We start from the raw sequence: 20232 nt of genomic DNA, 5'->3' as shown, positions 1-20232 counted from the left end.
ACATTCTAAGTCAGATCTTTAATGGACCCCACGGTAGCCAAGCTTACCCTGAGTGGTGAATAAAATTTAGCTGTATGTAATATGTCTTCATTTTACTTATAAAACAAGAAAGGAATTAAAGACCTATCAATCTCAGAATCATGATATTGATGTGTGAGCAATTAAATAGCATAAGAAAAATTGGTTATCTCAATTAACTTATTCAGCTTAAGGTTCTTCTTTTAAAAAGTAGGTATTATACCATACTTGTAAATTGAATAATTTGTCTAACCTCAATAGTTGTCTACTTTTCTTTGAAGACAAATCATTGAATTCTTAATTTAAAGTTCTTCATATATATGTTTGTTTAAAATAGGCTTTTTAAAAAATTTTGTCTTCATCTAGCTTTTTTGACTTTAAATTTTTCAACAGTTGAAAAGTAACATTTTACCATTAATTTTGAGATTTTATGGATATCTTGATGATATTGAATTTCAAGATCATGTTTTAATAGAAGGTGTGCTGCACATAGAAATTTTTGGGACACCCTTTATGTACTTGATTTAAAGAATGATAGTGAACTATATTCTTAAATACAAGAATTTCCACTAATACCTTTATTGACAGGCCAGTAAAGGAAACCCTATATTCCTTGCTCCCATAAAAAGTTTTCAAAACTATTATGTTAAAGTTTTTTGTTTGTTTGTTTGTTTGTTTCAAATCTTAAGAAAAACTGCATCCTGCATCGGAACCAGTGGTGGGTTTTGTTCATATGAGTTAACAATGTGAAACTGAGTTTTCTCCTTTCTTTTCAAATGTTCAGAAAGTTTCTGTTTTGATCATTAAAAAACAGTATAGAAAAAATTATTCACTATTTTTATATTTGAGGAAAATGAATAATTCAAGACATTTAAAATGTGGTGTATAAAATATAAATTCTTCATTATCTTTCCCTGTCTCTCTACAGAAACATCTTAATCTCTTAAGGCAGTACCTTTTCAGAAAGGAAATAATACTTTTTTTCTTTCATTTGTTCTTTTTGTCTCTTTGCTTTCTGCTCTCTCTCTCTTTGTTTTTCTCTTTTTCTTTCTCCCATCTTTCCTTCTTTCCTTTCACTTTTTTCTTTCTCTAATTCCTGAGTCTTCCTTTCTTTCTTCTTTCTTTCCTTTCTTCCTTTTTTCTTTCTTGCCTTCCTTTCTTTCTTCCTTCCTTCCTTCCTTCCTTCCTTTCTTTCTTTCTTTTTTCTTCTCTCTCCTTAGCAATTACAGTGATTGTCATTTTTTTACAGGGAGTAGATTGAACTTGTGATTTCATCTGGAAGGAAACTTCCTCTAAAACATAGCCTAGCAATTTATGGTTTTATAAAGCTGTATGGGGCACTGAGAGAGTAAGTCAATTTGCATTGATTAAGGGTTTACTAGGAGTTACTTTTAAAAAGGTATACCAGAAAAAAAAAGCAAAAGACCCCTGCTCTCAAGGAGCTTATAGTCTATAGAGGGAGCTAAAATGCAAATGCTCTGGAAACCAGATATTTACATGATAAATTGGAGATACTAACACAGGTAAGGTCAGAGTTTAGCTGAGACTGGATGAAAGCCAGGGAATGGTGGTAGAGGTGGGGATAAGAAGAGACAGTTTCAGACATGAGAAACAGGTTAAGTGATTTGCCAAGGATCATAAAATTAGTATCTCTTAGAATCAGATTTTAAACCTGTCTTCTTGATGCAAATGCTGGCTCACTATGCAATATATTACACTATCCAACACATAATAGTTGTTTAATGTTTACTTAATGAATGAATAAATAGGTAGCCAGGTGGTACTGTGGTTAGAGATCTAGACCTGGAGTCAGGAAGACCTGAGTTCAAATCTTACCTCAGACACTAACTAGCTGTATCACACCAGCCAAATCACTCAATCTCTGTCTGCCTCAGTTTCCTCATCTAAAAAATCAGGATAGTATATGACACTTATAGCCCAAGATTGTTGTGAAAAGAAAATGCGATATTTGTGCAGTGTTTTGCAAAACCTACAGCTCTGTGTAAATGTTCATCATAAGCAAAAATCACTTCCTATCTATTGACGTAGGTTTATGTATTTTAAGTGCCAAACTGAGTTATTTTGGCTACGTATATGAAAAGTTGAAAATTAAAACTGACCCATGTACTTTTCCTCCCTACGTGCCTTAAGAGTAGTTACATCCGTTTCTCCAATAAAACATTCATCATCATCATTATCATCATCTTCAAGGAAGCGCAGCGGAAAGAATGACTCAGGTCCTCCCTTAGGAATGGCTTTTTCCTGAATAGCAATTTTTGCCCTAGAAATTTTGCCCCCAAACCTCTCATAATACATTAATCCATTTGAAATTAGTAGATTTTATACTGTGTTTACCCAGAGTAAACAAAATGTGGTGAAGTAGATAGTGAAGAAGTCTCATTTTTACATGCTACTTAGGGAGATTACGGCTCAGAACAATATGATTTTGCCCAGCCTTCTTTGGGGAAGAGGTATTCCCACACTTTGAGAGACGTACATGTTGAAATTATACTGATTTTATTTATCCACATACTAATTTTTAATCTTTGTGAACCAAGAGGTCTGACTGTGACACAAAATGATATTGGCATTGAGTACAACAGCCATTGATGCTTTTAGAAAAGAAATAGCAAGGTGATTGATCATCTTAATCAGTTCCAAAAATGCAGCGGAGACTTTTGGGAATCCAAAGTCTTCTTAATCATAGCAAGTGAGGGATAAACGAAAGGAAATAGCTAAATTTAAAGGCGTGAACAAAGCCAAGTGTGGTAGAAATAAGGGAATGATTTTTGTAGGAGAAAATAAAGGACCCAAGAAGCTCACTAGTCATGTTCCTTTATATTTTTTTCTCAGACAAAAAGGAAAGCAATCTTTAAGAGAAGTCTAATTATGATATGCTGTTTTAATGTATGGCAGAGTTATACATATGTACAGATTTCATGTTTCTACTCATATATTCCACATGAATTATCATGCAGGTAAAATTTAGTCACCTCTCATCTGGATTAAAGGCAGTGGAAGGTTTTACATGATTGAAAATATTTAAATAAACTGAGGATGATCACCGGATACTAGATTACAAAGCATAATAGAGGGAAAGGGAAAAGAATAGACATTTATATAGCACCTTCTGTGTGCCAGGTACTATTCTCAGCACTGTGTGACCAATGTTACAAATTTCAGATATTTAAATCAATTAGTCCAAAACATTTATTTATTGAGTGCCTACTAGGTACAAGGTAGCTTTCTAGGCACAGATTACACACAGAGAAACATCCTGTGGATATATAGCAAGGCAAATCCAAGGCAACCTTTGAGCAGAGGTAGTAATAGCTAATAGGGAGACCAGGAAAGCGTTCATGAAGAAGGCAGTGATTGAATTGAATCTTGAAGGAAATATAAGAGAGAGAGAGAGAGACAGTGACAGAGACAGAGGCAGATACAGAGAGAGACACACACACAGAGACAAAGAAAGATACAGAGGGAGAGAGACAGAGACATGGGGGGGGAGAGGGAGAGACAGAGACAGAGTCAGAGAGAGACATAGAAAATGAACCAATGTAAAGGCAAAGAAATAGGATAGATAGATGTCCATGCGTAAGGAGCAGCAAAAAAGTCAGTGTGCTAGACCATAGAGTATGTGGAGAGAAAAATGTGTAAGGAATCTGGATAGGGTTGTCCTAGGTAGTGAAAAGCTGTAAAAGTCAAAGAAAAGCATATTACCTAGAGGCAATATGAAGCTGCAGGATACATTCGAGTGTGGAAGGACTAGAGAAAAGGGGACCAATTTGGCATCCATGTAGACCAGTGGAATCCAGGTGGACCAATGTGGGCCTGAACTAGGGTGGTGGTTGTGTGCATGGAGAGAAGGGCGCAAATGCTAGAGATGTTGAGAAGGTAGAACTGATTATATATGTACAGTGAGGGAGAGTACGATGTTAAGGATGACAAAGTGGTCGGGAACCTGGGTGATTAGGAAGAGGGTGATACCTTGAACTACAGTGGAGAGTTTGGCAAAAGATGGTGGTTTTAGAAAAAAAGATGATGGGTTTTCTTTTGGACATGTTGCATTTGAGATATCTATTGAACATCTAGTTTAAAATGTACAGTACAATAGAGTTGGTGTTGTAGGGCTCTTAAAGCTCAGGGGAGAGAATAGAGCTGGAAACAGAGATCTGGAAGTCAGCCTCATTGAGATGATAGTTGAACTCATGAGAGCGCATGAGTTCTCCCAGTAAGAAAGTATAGAATTCAGGGGTAGGGAACCTGTGGCCTTGAGGCCACATGTAGCCCTCTACATCCTCAAGTGCATCCCTTTGACTGAATCCAAACTTCACAGAACAAATCCCCTTAATAAAAGGATTTGTTGGGTAAAACTTGGACTTAGTCAAAAGGCTACATTTCTGTATAGTTTGGATTCAGTCAAAGGGCAGCACTTGAGGATCTAGAAGGCCACATGTGGCTTCGAGGCCACAGGTTCCCCATGCCAGGACAGATGCTAGAGAGAAGAGGGCCTAAGACAAAGCCTTGGAGGATATATTCTTAGTGAGCATAATGTGGAAGGTGTTAAAGATGAGGACACTGAAAAAGATGCATTGTATAGGTAGGAGGAGAACCACAGGAGATTAGTGTCACAAAAACTGAGGGAGCAGAGATTGTGCAGGAGTGAGATTTTAGGTAATGATTGCTAAGGGACAGCAAAGAACTGTAAGAAAGTTAGCTATAAAAATAATTGTTTATGCCCACATAACCCTATTATTTTGAAAGTGCTTTTTGTAGAGGGTACCTCTTGATCATCACAACAATTCTGTAACGTAGGGCAAGCAAATATGAATATCCCTATAATGTAGAAAAGTAATCAAAGAGGTCAAGTGACCTGTGCAGGGTCTCACAGCTAGCACATGGTCCTGGTAACTATGACCTAGTTCTAGAGCTCTTTCCAATACTCCACACTGTCTCTTATGTTACCTTTAAGTTCTCTTGAGATAGTGATTTATTTAAATTCTTAAAAGATATACCCTGCTTCGAGTTTCCTCCAAGCTCATAAAATAAGAAAACATACAATTAATTGATTTTTCTCTTAGTTATTTAAATCCTATGTATTTATTTTATTATATTTTATATCAAATCTATCATTAAATATTATGTATAATATTTTATATTCTATATCAATTTTATATGCATGTTAAAAAGTTTACTTGTGAATCCTGAAAATACTTTGAATCTTTTTTTTAAAGCTAAGCATAATTTAATGACTTGCATCTAATAATAAAATATTCCTGAACTTCATATTTTATTCTTTTATTCATTCATTCAACAACCATTTCTTGAGCACTTAATACAAATATATTTTGGGACCACTTTTCCTGTGTCCTCTTGAGGTATCTGCATTCCTGGGGAAGCCTTATGTGACTAATTGGACAATTAATCATCCAAGAGGCAGCATAGTAGTGGTGGAAATATCACTGGAAATAAAGGAACCAGATAAAATCCTTACTATATCATTTATAGCCTGTATAGCCTTGAGCAAATCCTTTTGTACCTTCTCTGGGCCTATTTTCTTTCATACATTATTTTCTGATGAGAATTTTATGCGAGTAGGATATTTGCTACTTTGTGTGCCTATGTAGTATTTGAGTATGTACATGGATCTGTCTTGATGTGGCAAAAATAGATGGCCCTAGATTTTCCTCCCTCCCTGCTTCTCCAAGGAAAACTTTAAGGCCTTCCAGGAAGGGAAGCAAGCAGATGGGGCCAGAAGCTTGACCACACTCCTCAGAGAGAGAGGATACTGGGCTAGAATTAAGTCTCTGCTTCTTAAACATTATTAGTCTTAGAGACATGACCTATGGGTTTTAGCTGCACTCCTGATTGTTATCCCTTAACTGGGCAGGTATGCCCCAAGCTATCTGGCTAAGGTTTGACTACCTTCCTTTCAAATTCCAATTACACAATGAACACTCTTACCAATTCAAAGAAATCAGAGAAAGTATAAACTCTCCCATTAGGAGAAAGACAGCTCATCCAAAATCTCATCCCCTTAGGTGAGTTTCCCCAGAGTTTCTAGTATAGTGAACTGGTAACAGAAAGGATCAAAGTCCTGGCTCCTCTACATATCTGCTTCTTCTCTGAGTCTAGTTTTCCCTTTAGTGACCTGATCAGAATATGGACCCCTATGCCTCCCTTCTTAAAACTGGAAGCCAGAAGATCAGGAATGATTTTCTCCCAAGTTTTCATCAATTTCACCCCTCTGGGGTGGAACCACTTAGTAATCAGCCATCACCAGTGAGGAGGATCTCACACAAATGGCCTTTGGAGCCTGGGTTTCATTAAAGAATATCACTATCAAGCCTCAGTGCCACAGCATCACTGGAAATATGTATTCTCTATGTGTTCCCATTATACAGCTCTTAATAATACCAAGATACAATAGTAGTCTTGAACTTCAAATTTTAACATCTAAGGAATTCTCAACACTTTACACTAAACCTCAAAATGCAATAATCCACCTATACATAAAATTCATATATAGCTTGGGAAATTTAAAATTCTTGCCCCATAAATGTATCACCATATAAAAGCTTTAGGAATAAATGTCCAGTGAAGAGAAAAAAGGAAATTTCAATGCTTATTAATATACAGACTACTAATAGCAAATGGTTAGGGAGATTGCTCTGTGACCTCTCTGGCTCAAAGTGACCTCAGCTTAGCCTGGGCCCAGGGATGGAAAAGGAGTAGTGTCCAATCCAGCATGGAGAGACACAAATATAAGAGGTCCTAAGACAGTGAACATTTACAAGACCAACTACCAGCTGGATGAGTGTAACTAGTATCACGCCATTTGTTCTGGAGCACACTGGGACAGATGGGGATGGTTTAAGACAGGTCTTCATATCACACTTGGTGGCTGCAGGGGTAAGAATTAGAGGAGTGGGAAAAAGAGAGAAGACAGCCTACTTGGGAGAGAGAATAAATGCCCCAATCAAGCCATATAGACCCCAATCAGCAAAGATCATAATCCAGATCATCCCAGGAATAGCCAGTGATGCTGTGCTGTTTCCACAACACCAGCATTCCCTACAATGCTGATGGCAAAGCTGGCTTCCAGCCCACTTGGATTATATCAGCCATGAAAATAGGAATGATTGATTTCAGCATAAGTTCAGATCGTGACTGTCATGACTAAAATACGAATGCAACTTATTTTTTTCTGTGTCATAAGCTTCAAGAGTGAAGATCATGGGTAAGGAAGGAGACTTTTTAGGGACTCTTGGACATGGCCGTGTGAAGGAGCCAGAAAGTGGGTGGGGCACAGGACTGGGGCAACCCATAAATCACTGGAGGTTGTATAGACATGAACTCAGGGGACTTGTACCTCTTCTCTCATCTATAAAATAAAGGGGATGGATTAGATAAATTCCATGCCATCAATTTAGATTTTGGAGAAAGGAAACACTTAAGGGCTTTGCTGATGATAAATCTGGGTCACCGTCAAAAATAGCCACATTTCTTTTTACAATACTATCAATATCTTTCCCTTTTCTCTTTGGACTTTCTGTGTCAAAGATAAGTAACAGTAGCTAGATCGTACAGGGCACTGGGCCTAGAATCAGGAAGACCTGAATTCAGCCTCAGACAATTACTAGCTATGTGATTCTGGGCAAGTTATTTAGTCTCAGTTTCCTCAACTTTAAAATGGGGATAATAACAGCACCTACTTTGCAGGATTGTTGTGAAGATCAAATGAGATACTATTACTAAAAGCTCTTAACACAATGCCTGGTACATGGTAGAAACTATATAGCGGCTTATTTCCTCCCTGATCGATAATCCCCTAGATCTGCTTTTAAATACTTTTTTTTTAACTGCAGCTTCTACAAAACTTCCCATTTGAATCAGCCCTAAATTTAGACAGGCTGCTTCCTGAGGTAACTCCTGACATTGGGGTTATCATGGGCAGGCCCAAGAATGCTGTTTGAGGTGCCTGCTACACTCCTTTCCTCCATGCTGCACTGTGCCTCTTCCTCCTCACTTGGTTCATACCATCATTAGTACTTCTTTTGTGAAATATGACAAAGGTTGAGAGAATAAGACTTCCTCAAGCTCTGCACTGTTTTTGCATGATTTATTTCTCTAAAAGACGTATTACTATTGTGCTATAAGAAATGATGAGCAGAAAGACTTCAGAAAAACATGGAAAGACTTATATGAATCGATGCTGAGTGAGGGGAGCAGAACCAGGAGAACACTGTTGTAACAACAACGTTGCTGACAGCTACTGTGGCTGTGTAAGACCAGTAACAACAGCACATAGGAGGACTGCTAGCATAGGTCCTTTGATCTGCTTTTCTAAGGAAAGCAACTTCAAGGGGTTAACAATCTTAGTTTAATTAAACATAATGTACCATTCACTCAGTTCAGGGGGAAAAGGCAGCACCCTGAACTTCAAAGCAAATACAAACAGAAATTACAAACAGAGACAATATAAACAGACCAAATCATAATACATAGTTATCAGAGAAACATCAACATCTGGGTTTTTCAAAGGGGGGGGGGTGGCACTGCTTCAATGGCCACCGAGAGTCTTGTCACCAACACTCTCTAAATGAGTGTGCCCCCAAAGGAAAAACACTAACCTCTGAGTTTATATATACTTCTTCAGGGTCAAAGGGCAGCACAACCATGCAACTCAAATTTACATGACTTAGGCCTTCTCTTGACATAAGCATGTCCTCAAAGAATCCCAATTCAATCCAAGATTCCTTCATGCTGAGGAGCATTCCAAAACAAAGACAACAAAAAGTCCACTTTGCTTCTCATTACATTTGAAAGGCAAAACTCATCAAAGGTACTTGATTACCTCAGCATTACAAAAGAGAAAACAGTATATAAAAAAAAGTCACATACTAATTACCATAACAATTGCACACAGTTCCAGACACATTGTGTGATGACTAACTTTGATAGACTTGGCTCTTCTCAACAATGCAAGGTTCTAAGACAACTCCAAAAGACTCATAATGGAAAATGCTTTCCATATCCAAAGAATTATGGACTCTGAATTCAGACTGAAGCGAACTATTTGCTCTCTCTTTTTTGTTTTGTTACTTCTTTCTCATGGTTCATTCCATTGGTTATGATTCTTCTTTGCAACATGACTAATGTGAATATGTTTAGTGCAAATGTATACATAGAGCCTATATTAGATTGCATGCTGTCTTGGGGCACAAGGGAGGGGGAAAGGAAGGAAGGAGGAGAAAATTTGGAACTCAGAAGCTTGTGGAACTGAATGTTGTAAACTAAAAATAAATGAGGTAATTAATTTTTTTTAAAAAAGATGTATTACATGATCACTGTTTCTGTTATGATGAGGATTTTTCTAAGAAATCCTGGCCTTCAGAAATCAAAGTGGGTACCCTTTACTTGGTCAATGGCTAAAAAATGTGGTATGTGAATAGAATGGAATATTACTGCACCATAGTAAAGGGCAACTATGAAGGATTCAGAGAAATTGAGAAAGATGTGCATAAATTGATGCAGAGTTAAAATGAAGAGAACCAGAACAGCTTACTTAATAATTATACTAATGTAAACGGCAACAAATTTTTTTTTATCTTTTTTGGAAGGGGAAAGCAAGCCAATTGGGGTTAAGTGACTTCCCCAAGGTCACACAGCTAGTAAGCATGTCAAATGTCTGAGGCTGGATTTGAACTCAGGTCTTCCTGACTCCAGGGCCAGTGCTCTACTCACTGCACCACCTAGCTGCCCCATAAAGGGTAATAACTTTGAAAGACTTCAGAACTCTATGAGTTAACCAGTCATGACTTAAGAAAAAAAGATAGATAAGTAATGGACTAGAGGTGTGGAATGAGACATATTTTCAGATATGGACAACCTGTTGATTCACTTCCATAAGATTTTGAGTTCCAAATTTTTCTCCCCATCCCTCCCCTCCCCCACCCCAAGAGGGCATGAAATCTGATACAGGCTCTATATGTATATTCATATTAAAATATTTTCACATTAGTCAAGTTGCAAAGAAGAATTAGAACCACTGGGAGAAACCACAAGAAAGAAGAAACAAAAAAAGGAGAAAGAGCAAATAGTAAGGTTCAATCTGCATTTAGACTCCATAGTTCTTTTTCTGCATGTGGACAGCACTTTACATCATGAATCATCTGGAGTTGTCTTAGATCCTTGCATTGCTAAGCAGAGATAAGTCTATCAAAGTTAGTCATCTTACAATGTTGCTGTTACTGTGTAAAGTGATCTTCTGGTTCTGCTTAATTCACTCAGCATCAGTTCATGTATGTCTTTCCAGGTTTTATGAAGTCCACCTGCTCATCATTTCTTATAGAACAATAGTATTCCATTACATTCATATACCACAACTTGTTCAGCCATTCCCCAATTGATGGGCGTCCCCTCATTTTCCAAGTCTTGGTCTTCACAAAAAGAGCTGCTATAAATATTTTTGGTACACATGGTCCTTTTCCTGTTTTTACAATCTCTTTGGAATACAGACCTAGTAGTGGTATTGCTGTTGATGCATTTTTGTTGAGCATACTTATTTGTTGCAAAGGGAGAATTTCTGCTTGGGGAGAGAGGTGAGTTAGTGGGTAGTGACAGAGGTGGTAAAAAGGGAAGAAAATCAGTGAAAGATAAAAAATATATAGGAAAAAAATTAAGAAAGAGATGCAAATGGAAGCTTTGTTATTACTCTGTTACATTGAATACACATTTTAGAAAGATAACTTTGTGTAGCAGTACACTGTTTCACATAAAATCCTCTAATTATACTTTTTTTAAAATTTTGAAATGCTTGCTTTTTTGCTTTATTCATGTTTCATAGTTTTCATGTGATTAGTGAATTTGTCATTTCTGCTGGATTTGTAAGTTTTTAAGGAAAAAAAAAGAAATACTGGCTTCTGTAGGCATAAACATTTCCGAAAATGTGAAAAGTTGTCAAAGGAAATTGGTCCAGGTTATATTGTGGGCCTTTGGGTTTTTGGCTTTATATCTGATCTCTGATTAAATTCACTAATGGCACAAAGATGGGGATGGCAATAGTTAATTCATTGCAGGACCCAAATGTTATTCCAAAAGACAAAAATGAAATACAGGAAAGAGAAGGAGGTATGTGCTGAGTTTCCAAAAATTAACTGCGACATGGGAAATGGAAAATTTGAGCGGGAAATTGTTCTTTTGAAAAGATATCGAAGATTCTGATTCTAATGGATGATAGTCCTGATGATATAAATCATCAGTATAACATGGAAGACAAAAAAGCTAATCTGGTCTCAATGCTACATCAATAGATAGGAGCTTTCCTGCTATCCCCATTTGCTAATGCGCTCTCTCTCTCTCTCTCTCTCTCTCTCTCTCTCTCTCTCTCTCTCCCTCTCCCTCTCCCTCTCCCTCTCTCTCTCTCTCTCTCTCTCTCTGTCTCTCTTCCTCTCTTTCTTTCTCTTTTTTTTCTCTCTCTTCTTAAATTACCATGTATTATGCTTATCTGTATTCATATTGTATACCTCTCACAGGTATATGATATGCTTCTTAAGGACAGGAATTACTGAGTAGATGTTAATATGTTTGCAGAATGGTGAATAAATGAATAGTATCCAGGAAAAGGGAAGTAGCTAGTCCCAGTGTCCTACTCAGGTCACATCTGGAATACTGTGGCCAGTTCTAGTTTTTGTATTATAAAAGGGTAATTAACACTTAGGAAGATATCCAATGGTGGATGAAGAGGATAGTACAGGGCCAAAAATTATGCCATATAAGGATCATATGGAGGAACTGAATATCTTTAGCTTAGAGAATTTAGCTTTTAGCTAAAGCATTTAGGCTTGTGCAAGGTCACCAAAAGTGTTCAAATTTAATAATATTTGAAATATCATGTGTAGACTTGTTCTGCTTGACCCTAGGGCCAGCAGGTAGGCAGACTACATTTTCACATGAGGAACAATCTTAAAAATTAAAGTTGTCCAAAAATTAAATGGGCTGCCTATGGTAGTGATTATCCTTTGACTAGAAGTCAAATTTCCATTTGTTGAAGCTGTTATAGATAGGACTCACACAGAAAATTGGATAATATCAGAGGTCTATTTCAGTTGTTAGTGGATGATTCCATTTCCTTGATAGAAGTACTATACTTAGAATATAGTACATAGGACAAATAACAAAGGAGAAATTTTATTATAGTGCCTTTTCATGTCTTCTGCTTATTCACTGTGAGGTTTTAAATCCTTAAGTCTGTATCTTGTCTTATAAAGGATTCTAAATAATATATTACCTTGCTATAGTGCTTCATACTTTTGAATTTCATAGTACTTAGGAAATGTTGAAGCATAATTTGTTCAATGGCTAAAAATTGTTTTGTTTCCATGAAAAGCATGTAAAAATAAATTCATTTTTCCATGTTACTATTACGATTTTTCTAAGAAATTGAAAATGAAAGTATTCACAACTGAGAAATTAAAAGGATTATTAGATAATTAATAATGATATCCTGTCACTTCAGATAAATTTGCAAAGGAAGATGAGAGTCACCGGAGTTATCACCCAAGGAGCTAAGAGGATTGGAAGCCCTGAATATATAAAATCCTACAAAATTGCATATAGTAATGATGGAAAGACTTGGGCAATGTATAAAGTGAAAGGAACCAATGAAGACATGGTAAGACCGATTTAAGAACATTAAATTTACATGTTGTTATCAATTAACAAATGTATATAATGTTTCCAAAAAGAAGCTTAAAATTGTTGAAATTCAATAGTGCATTTTTTTCTCTAAGTATGAGTAATAAATTTGTACTTGATTTCATGTATGACTTCCTTATAGCTTAATTGATAGATCCATAAATACTTTGTCCCAAGGTTACCATCATCCTGTTTATTATACTTAACCAATTTTCATTTTAATTACTTTACCAGTAATTACCCATTCATTTTTAGTTTAGTTTTATTGCATTAGCAGAGTCTAAAAATAACACAACATATTAAAAAAATAATTGCCCAATATCAATATGGATTTAATGTTTTACAGCCATAGATTTAAAAATGTTAGGTGAAACTGTTTCTTAATGAGCAATGAGATCAAATTATAAACTTTTCAAAAATAAAGATTTGGATGTGAAAAGGTCCCAATGTGGGCCATACTTATTATGATACGGGGATGACCCTGAGTTCCCAAAGAACCCTTTGTAACCTAAAATATGCTCTGACTGGTTCTTCAAGTGGGAAGGGCTTTGCATATAGGCTTAGTGACTGACTGTGCCTTCTATCATGGGACCAGACTAAAAATTACAGGAAGGATTATGACTAGAATATTGGACATTAGGGATTATCTCTTTTGGCCAAGTAACCCATGAAATGGATACAGATATACAACAAATGGCTTTCCCTTCTGTGTAACCTTTTTCCAGGTTTGCTACATCATTGAGCAGGTGACAAAAAATGGAACAGGGGGTACCAAGAATTTTTGTTATCATGGTTTTTGTCATCATCATCATCATCATCATCATCATCATCATCAAAAATCTAATGGTTTTTAACAGTAGGGAAGCAGCAGCCCTTTCTTATCCTATACCTGGAAAAAGAGTTGACTTTAATTCTATTTGACTGTGTTGTTGTTCCATCTCTTTCAGTTGTGTCCAACTCTTTCTGACCTCATGGACCATAGCATGGCAAGCCCTTCTATACTCTACTCTGTCTCATTCTTTCCAAATTAATTTTCATTGTTTTCATGACACTGTCTGTCCATCTCGTCCTCTGCTGTCCCCTTTTCTTTTGCCTTCAATCGTTCCCAACAACAGGATATTTTCCAACGAGCCCTGTCTTCCTGTTAGGAGGCCAAAAATATTTAAGCTTTAGCTTAAGTTTTTGACCTTCAAGTAAATAGTCTGAATTAATTTCTTTAAGTATTGCCTGATATGATCTTTTTGTCCAAAGGACTCTCAAAAGTCTTCTCTAGCACTACAATTTGAAAACATTGATTCTGCAGTGCTCAGCTTTCCTTATATTCTAACTCTCATAGTCATACATTGCTACTGGGAAAAAATACCTTTCACTATAGGGAACTGACACATTTGGGGTTCATAATACAAACACCTCACTTTTATTTGCAGAGCCTTAATTTTGATTTTAATGTACTTCAACATCTGCTATCTCAAGTGTTTTATGTGCTTAAAAATCACATTTGTGGATAGGCAAATGGACAAACCTTTTCCTTAAGTTAAGTCTGGGTTATGGAATCACAGATTTTCAAAACTGGAAGAGAACTTAACTTCTCTCTTCTACTTCAACCCCCTCATTAGGAGGCAACATAGTTGTTTTTTGTTTTTGTTTTTGTTTTGGTGGGAGGCATACTTCATTTAGAATTGAAGCACCTGGTTAAAATCCCGATTCAGCTACTTGATAATAACTATGTAGCTTTGGGCAAGTTGCTTGGCCTCTCTGAACACTGATTTCCAACTATCAAATGAGGATAATGACATTTGTACCATTTATCTCTTTTTTGGGGGATAAAATAAGATGATCTATGTAAAGCACTTTGAAAGTTATAAATCTCTATATAAATATGAGGTATAATTAATCTCTTTTCAGATGAAAATACTAAAAAGAAGAAATGTTAAAGGGCTAGGCTAGAGTCATCCACTTAGTTATGGCCAAAGTTTTTAAGCCAGTCACAAATACTTGATAATTTTAACATCTGATCTTTGTAATCAAACAATGTATTAACACTACTGGAGAAGCTGAAAAATAGCCATATAAATTAAATGAAAAGACATGGTGAACATTGAGCTAATGGAAGGATGGTTCACATATTCTACTTGAGATATCATTAATAAGTTGACAGTCAAAATTCTTTTTTCACCAAAATGAGAACAAGAAACAATTTCATGGGATGTTTGTTAATCTTGTTTTTCAATGCTCATGTTGATCATAAGTAAATAGATTGTAATGAAGCTAAATCCAGATTTTGCAATATCAATGGAATATGAGAAAATAGAGGAAAACCTATGAAGAACTTGATAAAATTCAGTAAATCAAAGAAACTTACACATTGGTACTGGGGGATTTCAATGTGAAGGCAAATATGAGAGGTTGGAAAAATCACTTTGGGAAACATGAATCATGAAGCAAAAGAGGTGCAAAAACTAGTGGACTACCCAGAATCCTCACATAGAAATCACTAAAAGACTTTCTTCAGGAAAAGATTCATTGCTTTTATGGGAATTGGAATTAGAAAAAACCCCAGACTAGAATGGCCTCATTTATAGATGGAGAAACAAGAGGACTAGAAAGTATATACTTACATGGCAATGAATTCAAAGATCTTTGAAAGTTTTACACATGGAAGATGGCAGCTGGAAAGCAGGGACTTGCGTGAGCTCCGCCCCCCCAGGTCCCTCCAAAAACCTATAAAAATGGCTCTCAACAAATTCTAGAGCTGCAGAACCCACAAAATAGCAGAGGGAAGCAGGGCTCCAGCCCAGGACAGCCTGGATAGTTGCTGGGTAAGGTCTATCAAACGGAGCTGGAAGCAGAGTGCAGCAGAGCCCTGAGTTGGCTGCGCCCAGACCAACCAGACTGGGAGTCAGGCAGAACAGGCCCTAGTACCTTGAATCAGTGAGCTGTGGTAGTTACCTGACTTCTCAACCCACAAACACCAAAGACAACAGAGAAGCTTAGTGGGAAAAGCTGCAGCGACAGAGTGAAAGGAATTCATGGTTCAGCCACTGCCCCAGAGGCAGCAGAGGTGGTGCAGCTCTGAGAACAGAACTACAGCTGCAGTTGCTTCTGGCCCCAGTCCCACCTGGTGGGAGGAATTAAATGGTGGATCGGAGTAGCAGTGAAGAGCCTGCATAGATCTGAGTCCAGTCCAGGTTGGTGGTTCTTGGGGGAGGAGGAGCGCTGGTGTGGCAGAGCTTGCTGTGTAGAAATAACTCTGAAAACAACAGCACAACCCTTCAAGCTTGGGACAAAGTACTCTCTACTCTACAATACCCCAACGAAAAACTCAAGAGTCAAGTAGTTGGCTGGGAACATGGCCAGGCAGTGAAAACAGACTCAGATTCAGACTCAGACTTTGGAATCTTTCTTTGGTGACAAAGAAGATCAAAACATACAGCCAGAAGAAGTCAACAAAGTCAAAGAGCCTACATCAAAAGCCTCCAAGAAAAACATGAACTGGTCACAGTCCTTCAAAAAGGATTTGGAAAAGCAAGTTAGAGAAGTAGAGGAAAAATTGGGAAGAGAAATGAGAGTGATGCAAGAAAACCATGAAAAACAAGTCAATGACTTGCTAAAGGAGATCCAAAAAAATAATGAAGAAAATAACGTCTTAAAAAATAGACTAACTCAAATAGCAAAAGAGCTCCAAAAAACCAATGAGGAGAAGAATGCCTTGAAAGGCAGAATTAGCCAAATGGAAAAGGAGGTCCAAAAGACCACTGAAGAAAATACCACCTTAAAAATTAGATTGGAGCAAGTGGAAGCTAGTGACTTTATGAGAAATCAAGATATTATAAAACAGAACAAAAGGAATGAAAAATGGAAGACAATGTGAAATAGCTCATTGGAAAAACCACTGACCTGGAAGAAAATAGATCCAGGAGAGATAATTTAAAAATTATTGGACTACCTGAAAGCCATGATCAAAAAAAGAGCCTAGATCTCATCTTTCAAGAAATTATCAAGGAGAACTGCCCCGATATTCTAGAACCAGAGAGTAAAATAGAAATTGAAAGAATCCACAGATCGCCTGCTGAAAAAGATCCCAAAAAGAAAACTCCTAGGAATATTGTTGCCAAATTCCAGAGCTCCCAGATCAAGGAGAAGATACTGCAAGCAGCCAGAAAGAAATAATTTGAGTGTTGTGGAAACACAATCAGAATAATACAAGATCTAGCAGCTTCTACATTAAGAGATCAAAGGGCTTGGAATATGATGTTCTGGAGGTCAATGGAGCTAGGATTAAAACCAAGAATCACCTACCCAGTAAAACTGAGTATTGTGCTCCAGGGCAAATATGGATTTTCAATGAAATAGAGGACTTTCAAGCTTTCTCAGTGAAAAGACCACAGCTGAATAGAAAATTTGACTTAATAAAGTTGAACTGGTTTTTTTTACATTCCGACATGGAAAAATGATGTGTACAATTCATGAGACCTCAGTATTAGGTTAGCTGAAGGGAGTATACATACATACATACATACATATATATATATATATATATATATATATATATATATATATAGAGAGAGAGAGAGAGAGAGAGAGAGAGAGAGAGAGAGAGGGCACAGGGTGAGTTGAATATGAAGGGATGATATCTAAAAAAATAAAATCAAATTAAAGGATGAGAGAGGAATATATTGAGAGAGGGAGAATGGGAGAGATAGAATGTATAAATTATCTCACATAAAAATGGCCAGAAAAAGCAGTTCACTGTAAGGGAAGAGGGGGCAGGTGAGGGGGCATGAGTGAATCTTGCTCTCATCAGAATTGACCTGAGGAGGTAAAAATATACACACTCAATTGGGAATCTTACCCCCCAGGAAAGAAGGAGGAAGGAGATAAAAAGAGGGCATGATAGAAGGGAGGGCAGATGGCGGAGGAGGTAATCAAAAGCAAACACTTTTGAAAAGGGAAAGGGTCAAGGGAAAAAATGAATTAAGGGGGATAGGATAGGATAGAGTGAAATATAGTTAGTCTTTCCCAACATGAGTATTGTGGAAGGGTTTTGCATAATGATACACATGTGGCCTGTGTTGAATTGCTTGCCTTCTTAGGGAGGGTGGATGGGGAGGGAAGAGGGGAGAGAATTTGGAACTCAAAATTTTAAAAGCAAATGTCCAAAAAAAAGTTTTTGCGTGCATCTAGGAAATAAGATATACATGCAATGGGGCATAAAAATCTATCTTGCCCTACTAGAAAGTAAGGGAAAAGGGGATGGGGGGTCACTCAGTGGGGTTGCAGAAGGGAGGGTTGACTGGGGAAAGGGGCAATCAGAATGTATGCCCTCTAGGAGTGGGGGGAGGGTAGAAATGGGGAGAAAATTTGTAATTCAAACTGTTATGAAAATTAACACTGAAAAGTAAAAATATTAAATAAAATAAATAAATAATGACAAAAAAAAGAAAATTTTACACATGGAGAAACATTTTCCCACTTTCATCTATCATTGCCTAAATATCCTCTTAGGTAGATTTGCCTCAATAACATTTTTTTGAGGCAGTTGGGGTTAAGTGACTTGCCCAGCTAATAAATGTCTGAGGCCAGATTTGAACTCAGGTCCTCCTGACTCCAGGGCCGGTGCTTTATCCACATTACCATCTAGCTGCCCCTCTTAATAACATCTTTAGCAAATGAGAAGGATAGCAAAGAAATGTGAAATATAACAAAACTTCCAGCATTTTTGTGGTAGCTTATTCTCATTGACAATAATAGAATCACTACATTTGAATTCTATTAAATAAATTCCTGATACACTATATGAGTAGATGTCAATGACACTTATGAACATAAAGTTGGGAGCACCAACAAAGGCCTACCTAAGCAAACAATACAAAAGAAAGCCATGCTGGGGCAAGCAGGTGATACAGTTTTAAAAATACTGAAGTATCAATGGGTAAAAATGTCACAGAAAGATAATGATTAAAAGAGAAAAAAAGGCATGTTTGAGAGAATATAAACAACCCCAAGCTTAAAGTCCTACTATGTCATGTCTATAAATGTTTAAATTCTATAGATGCATTTTGGTAATTTGCTTGAGGAAAAAAGTGAGACTGAAATATGCATACTTTTACATAAGACTGCATGTGGGTCTCTACTGTATAAAGTTCATATCATGGGAACTTTTAATGATTATTCACCTCATACGGCTCATTCCCTCTAAATCTGAACTGCTAACTTTTAAAGTCACCATAGGTCTAGCTATTCGGTTGCTAACAGGCTCTGGAAAAGAATAATATTGATATAGTAAAACCAAAATTAATATTACTGTCACAGGGGAAAAAAACTATCACACATATTCTCAAGCACATATAATTCCATCTTTTTGAGCAATTTGAAAAAGAAGAAGGCACTCCAAACTCATTATTCCAAAGGTGAAAGCAAATATAAGGTCCTTCTTTCTGCAGCTAAAATGTGTCATTGGAAGCTTTAGTCTTTATACCTCATCTAAGATTATCAGTGAATACCTTCAGTTCTGCCAAAGCCCATGTGTCTTCTCTCTTCGCCTCATGAGGCATTAGGGGCACTCAGGGAGTCGAGTTTCCTGAACACTACCATCATCATCTCAGGCACTTCTTAAGTTTCTATTTTGGTGACTAATCACAAATAAACCTATATATAAACCCTATCCTTTTTCCTTGCTCCAATGTCTAGTTGTACCACTGGCACCTGGTCTCAGGAATAATAGAACCTTGGGAACTTCTTCTTTGAGTGATTACTCTATAAGCCTAGTCACTCTGTGATATACAGCCCTACTCAGAAATGCCTGGTACACATGTATTTTGGACAAGCACCACAGATTGATGAGCTGAAAGCAGAATTTAATAGGAGGCAACTGATGATGCATTGCATTTGAGAAACTGCAGTGCTTTCAATGATTCTGAACTACTTTCTGCAACAGGAGCCCAACTCTTACTTGAATTCTCTCTGTGATTATATATGACTGCCAATCATGGAACATCATAATTACGGAACAATCTTCCTAGTTCTCAAAGATAGCCTTCCATCAGTTGCTAGGCACTCTAGCAGCTACTGGTAATTCAGCTCATCTAGGCCTCTGAAATATAGGGTAACTGCACCTGTCTAGACTTTCCTCCCAGAAAATCTTTTGATTTGGAGGAAGGACTTTGAGCAGTTTAAGTCACCTGCCCTCACTCTATGGACCTGTCTCAATTCCCTGATAAATCTGTATGGATTCATAGCAAACTTGCGCTAAACATTTTACACTGTCCCCATCTCACTTATTTTGAACCCATGACTATGAATGAAGAAATACCATCCCCAATTCCATATCTTCAGCCATTTCAAAGCACTCCTCTCCTCAATTTCCTAATCCTAATCTGCCTAGGGTGCCTAGCAACTGATGGAAGGCTATCTTTGAGAACTAGGAAGATTGTTGAGCTTTCCTCAGTTGAGTCTGAATGCTTAGAAGTTCAGCTCAAGAAAGGACCTCAATGTCTAGTACTTTATCTTGCC

General features: G+C 37.1%; 1 protein-coding gene across 2 annotated transcripts in view; it reads left to right on the top strand.

The window, feature by feature from the left end:
- Positions 1-20232, top strand: part of EDIL3 (EGF like repeats and discoidin domains 3) — a 603737-nt gene that overhangs the window by 441384 nt on the left and 142121 nt on the right. For both annotated transcript variants that reach the window (XM_036740910.1, XM_036740909.1), the window contains one exon: positions 12542-12697. In XM_036740910.1, the coding sequence (XP_036596805.1) occupies positions 12542-12697 (156 nt within the window). The remainder of the gene's footprint in view (positions 1-12541; positions 12698-20232) is intronic.

This window comes from Trichosurus vulpecula, chromosome 1 (genome assembly GCF_011100635.1).
Source record: "Trichosurus vulpecula isolate mTriVul1 chromosome 1, mTriVul1.pri, whole genome shotgun sequence".
In the NCBI taxonomy this organism is placed as follows: Eukaryota; Metazoa; Chordata; class Mammalia; order Diprotodontia; family Phalangeridae; genus Trichosurus; species Trichosurus vulpecula.
Note: the sequence above shows the minus strand (reverse complement) of the source record. Positions and strands in the feature narration are given on the sequence as shown.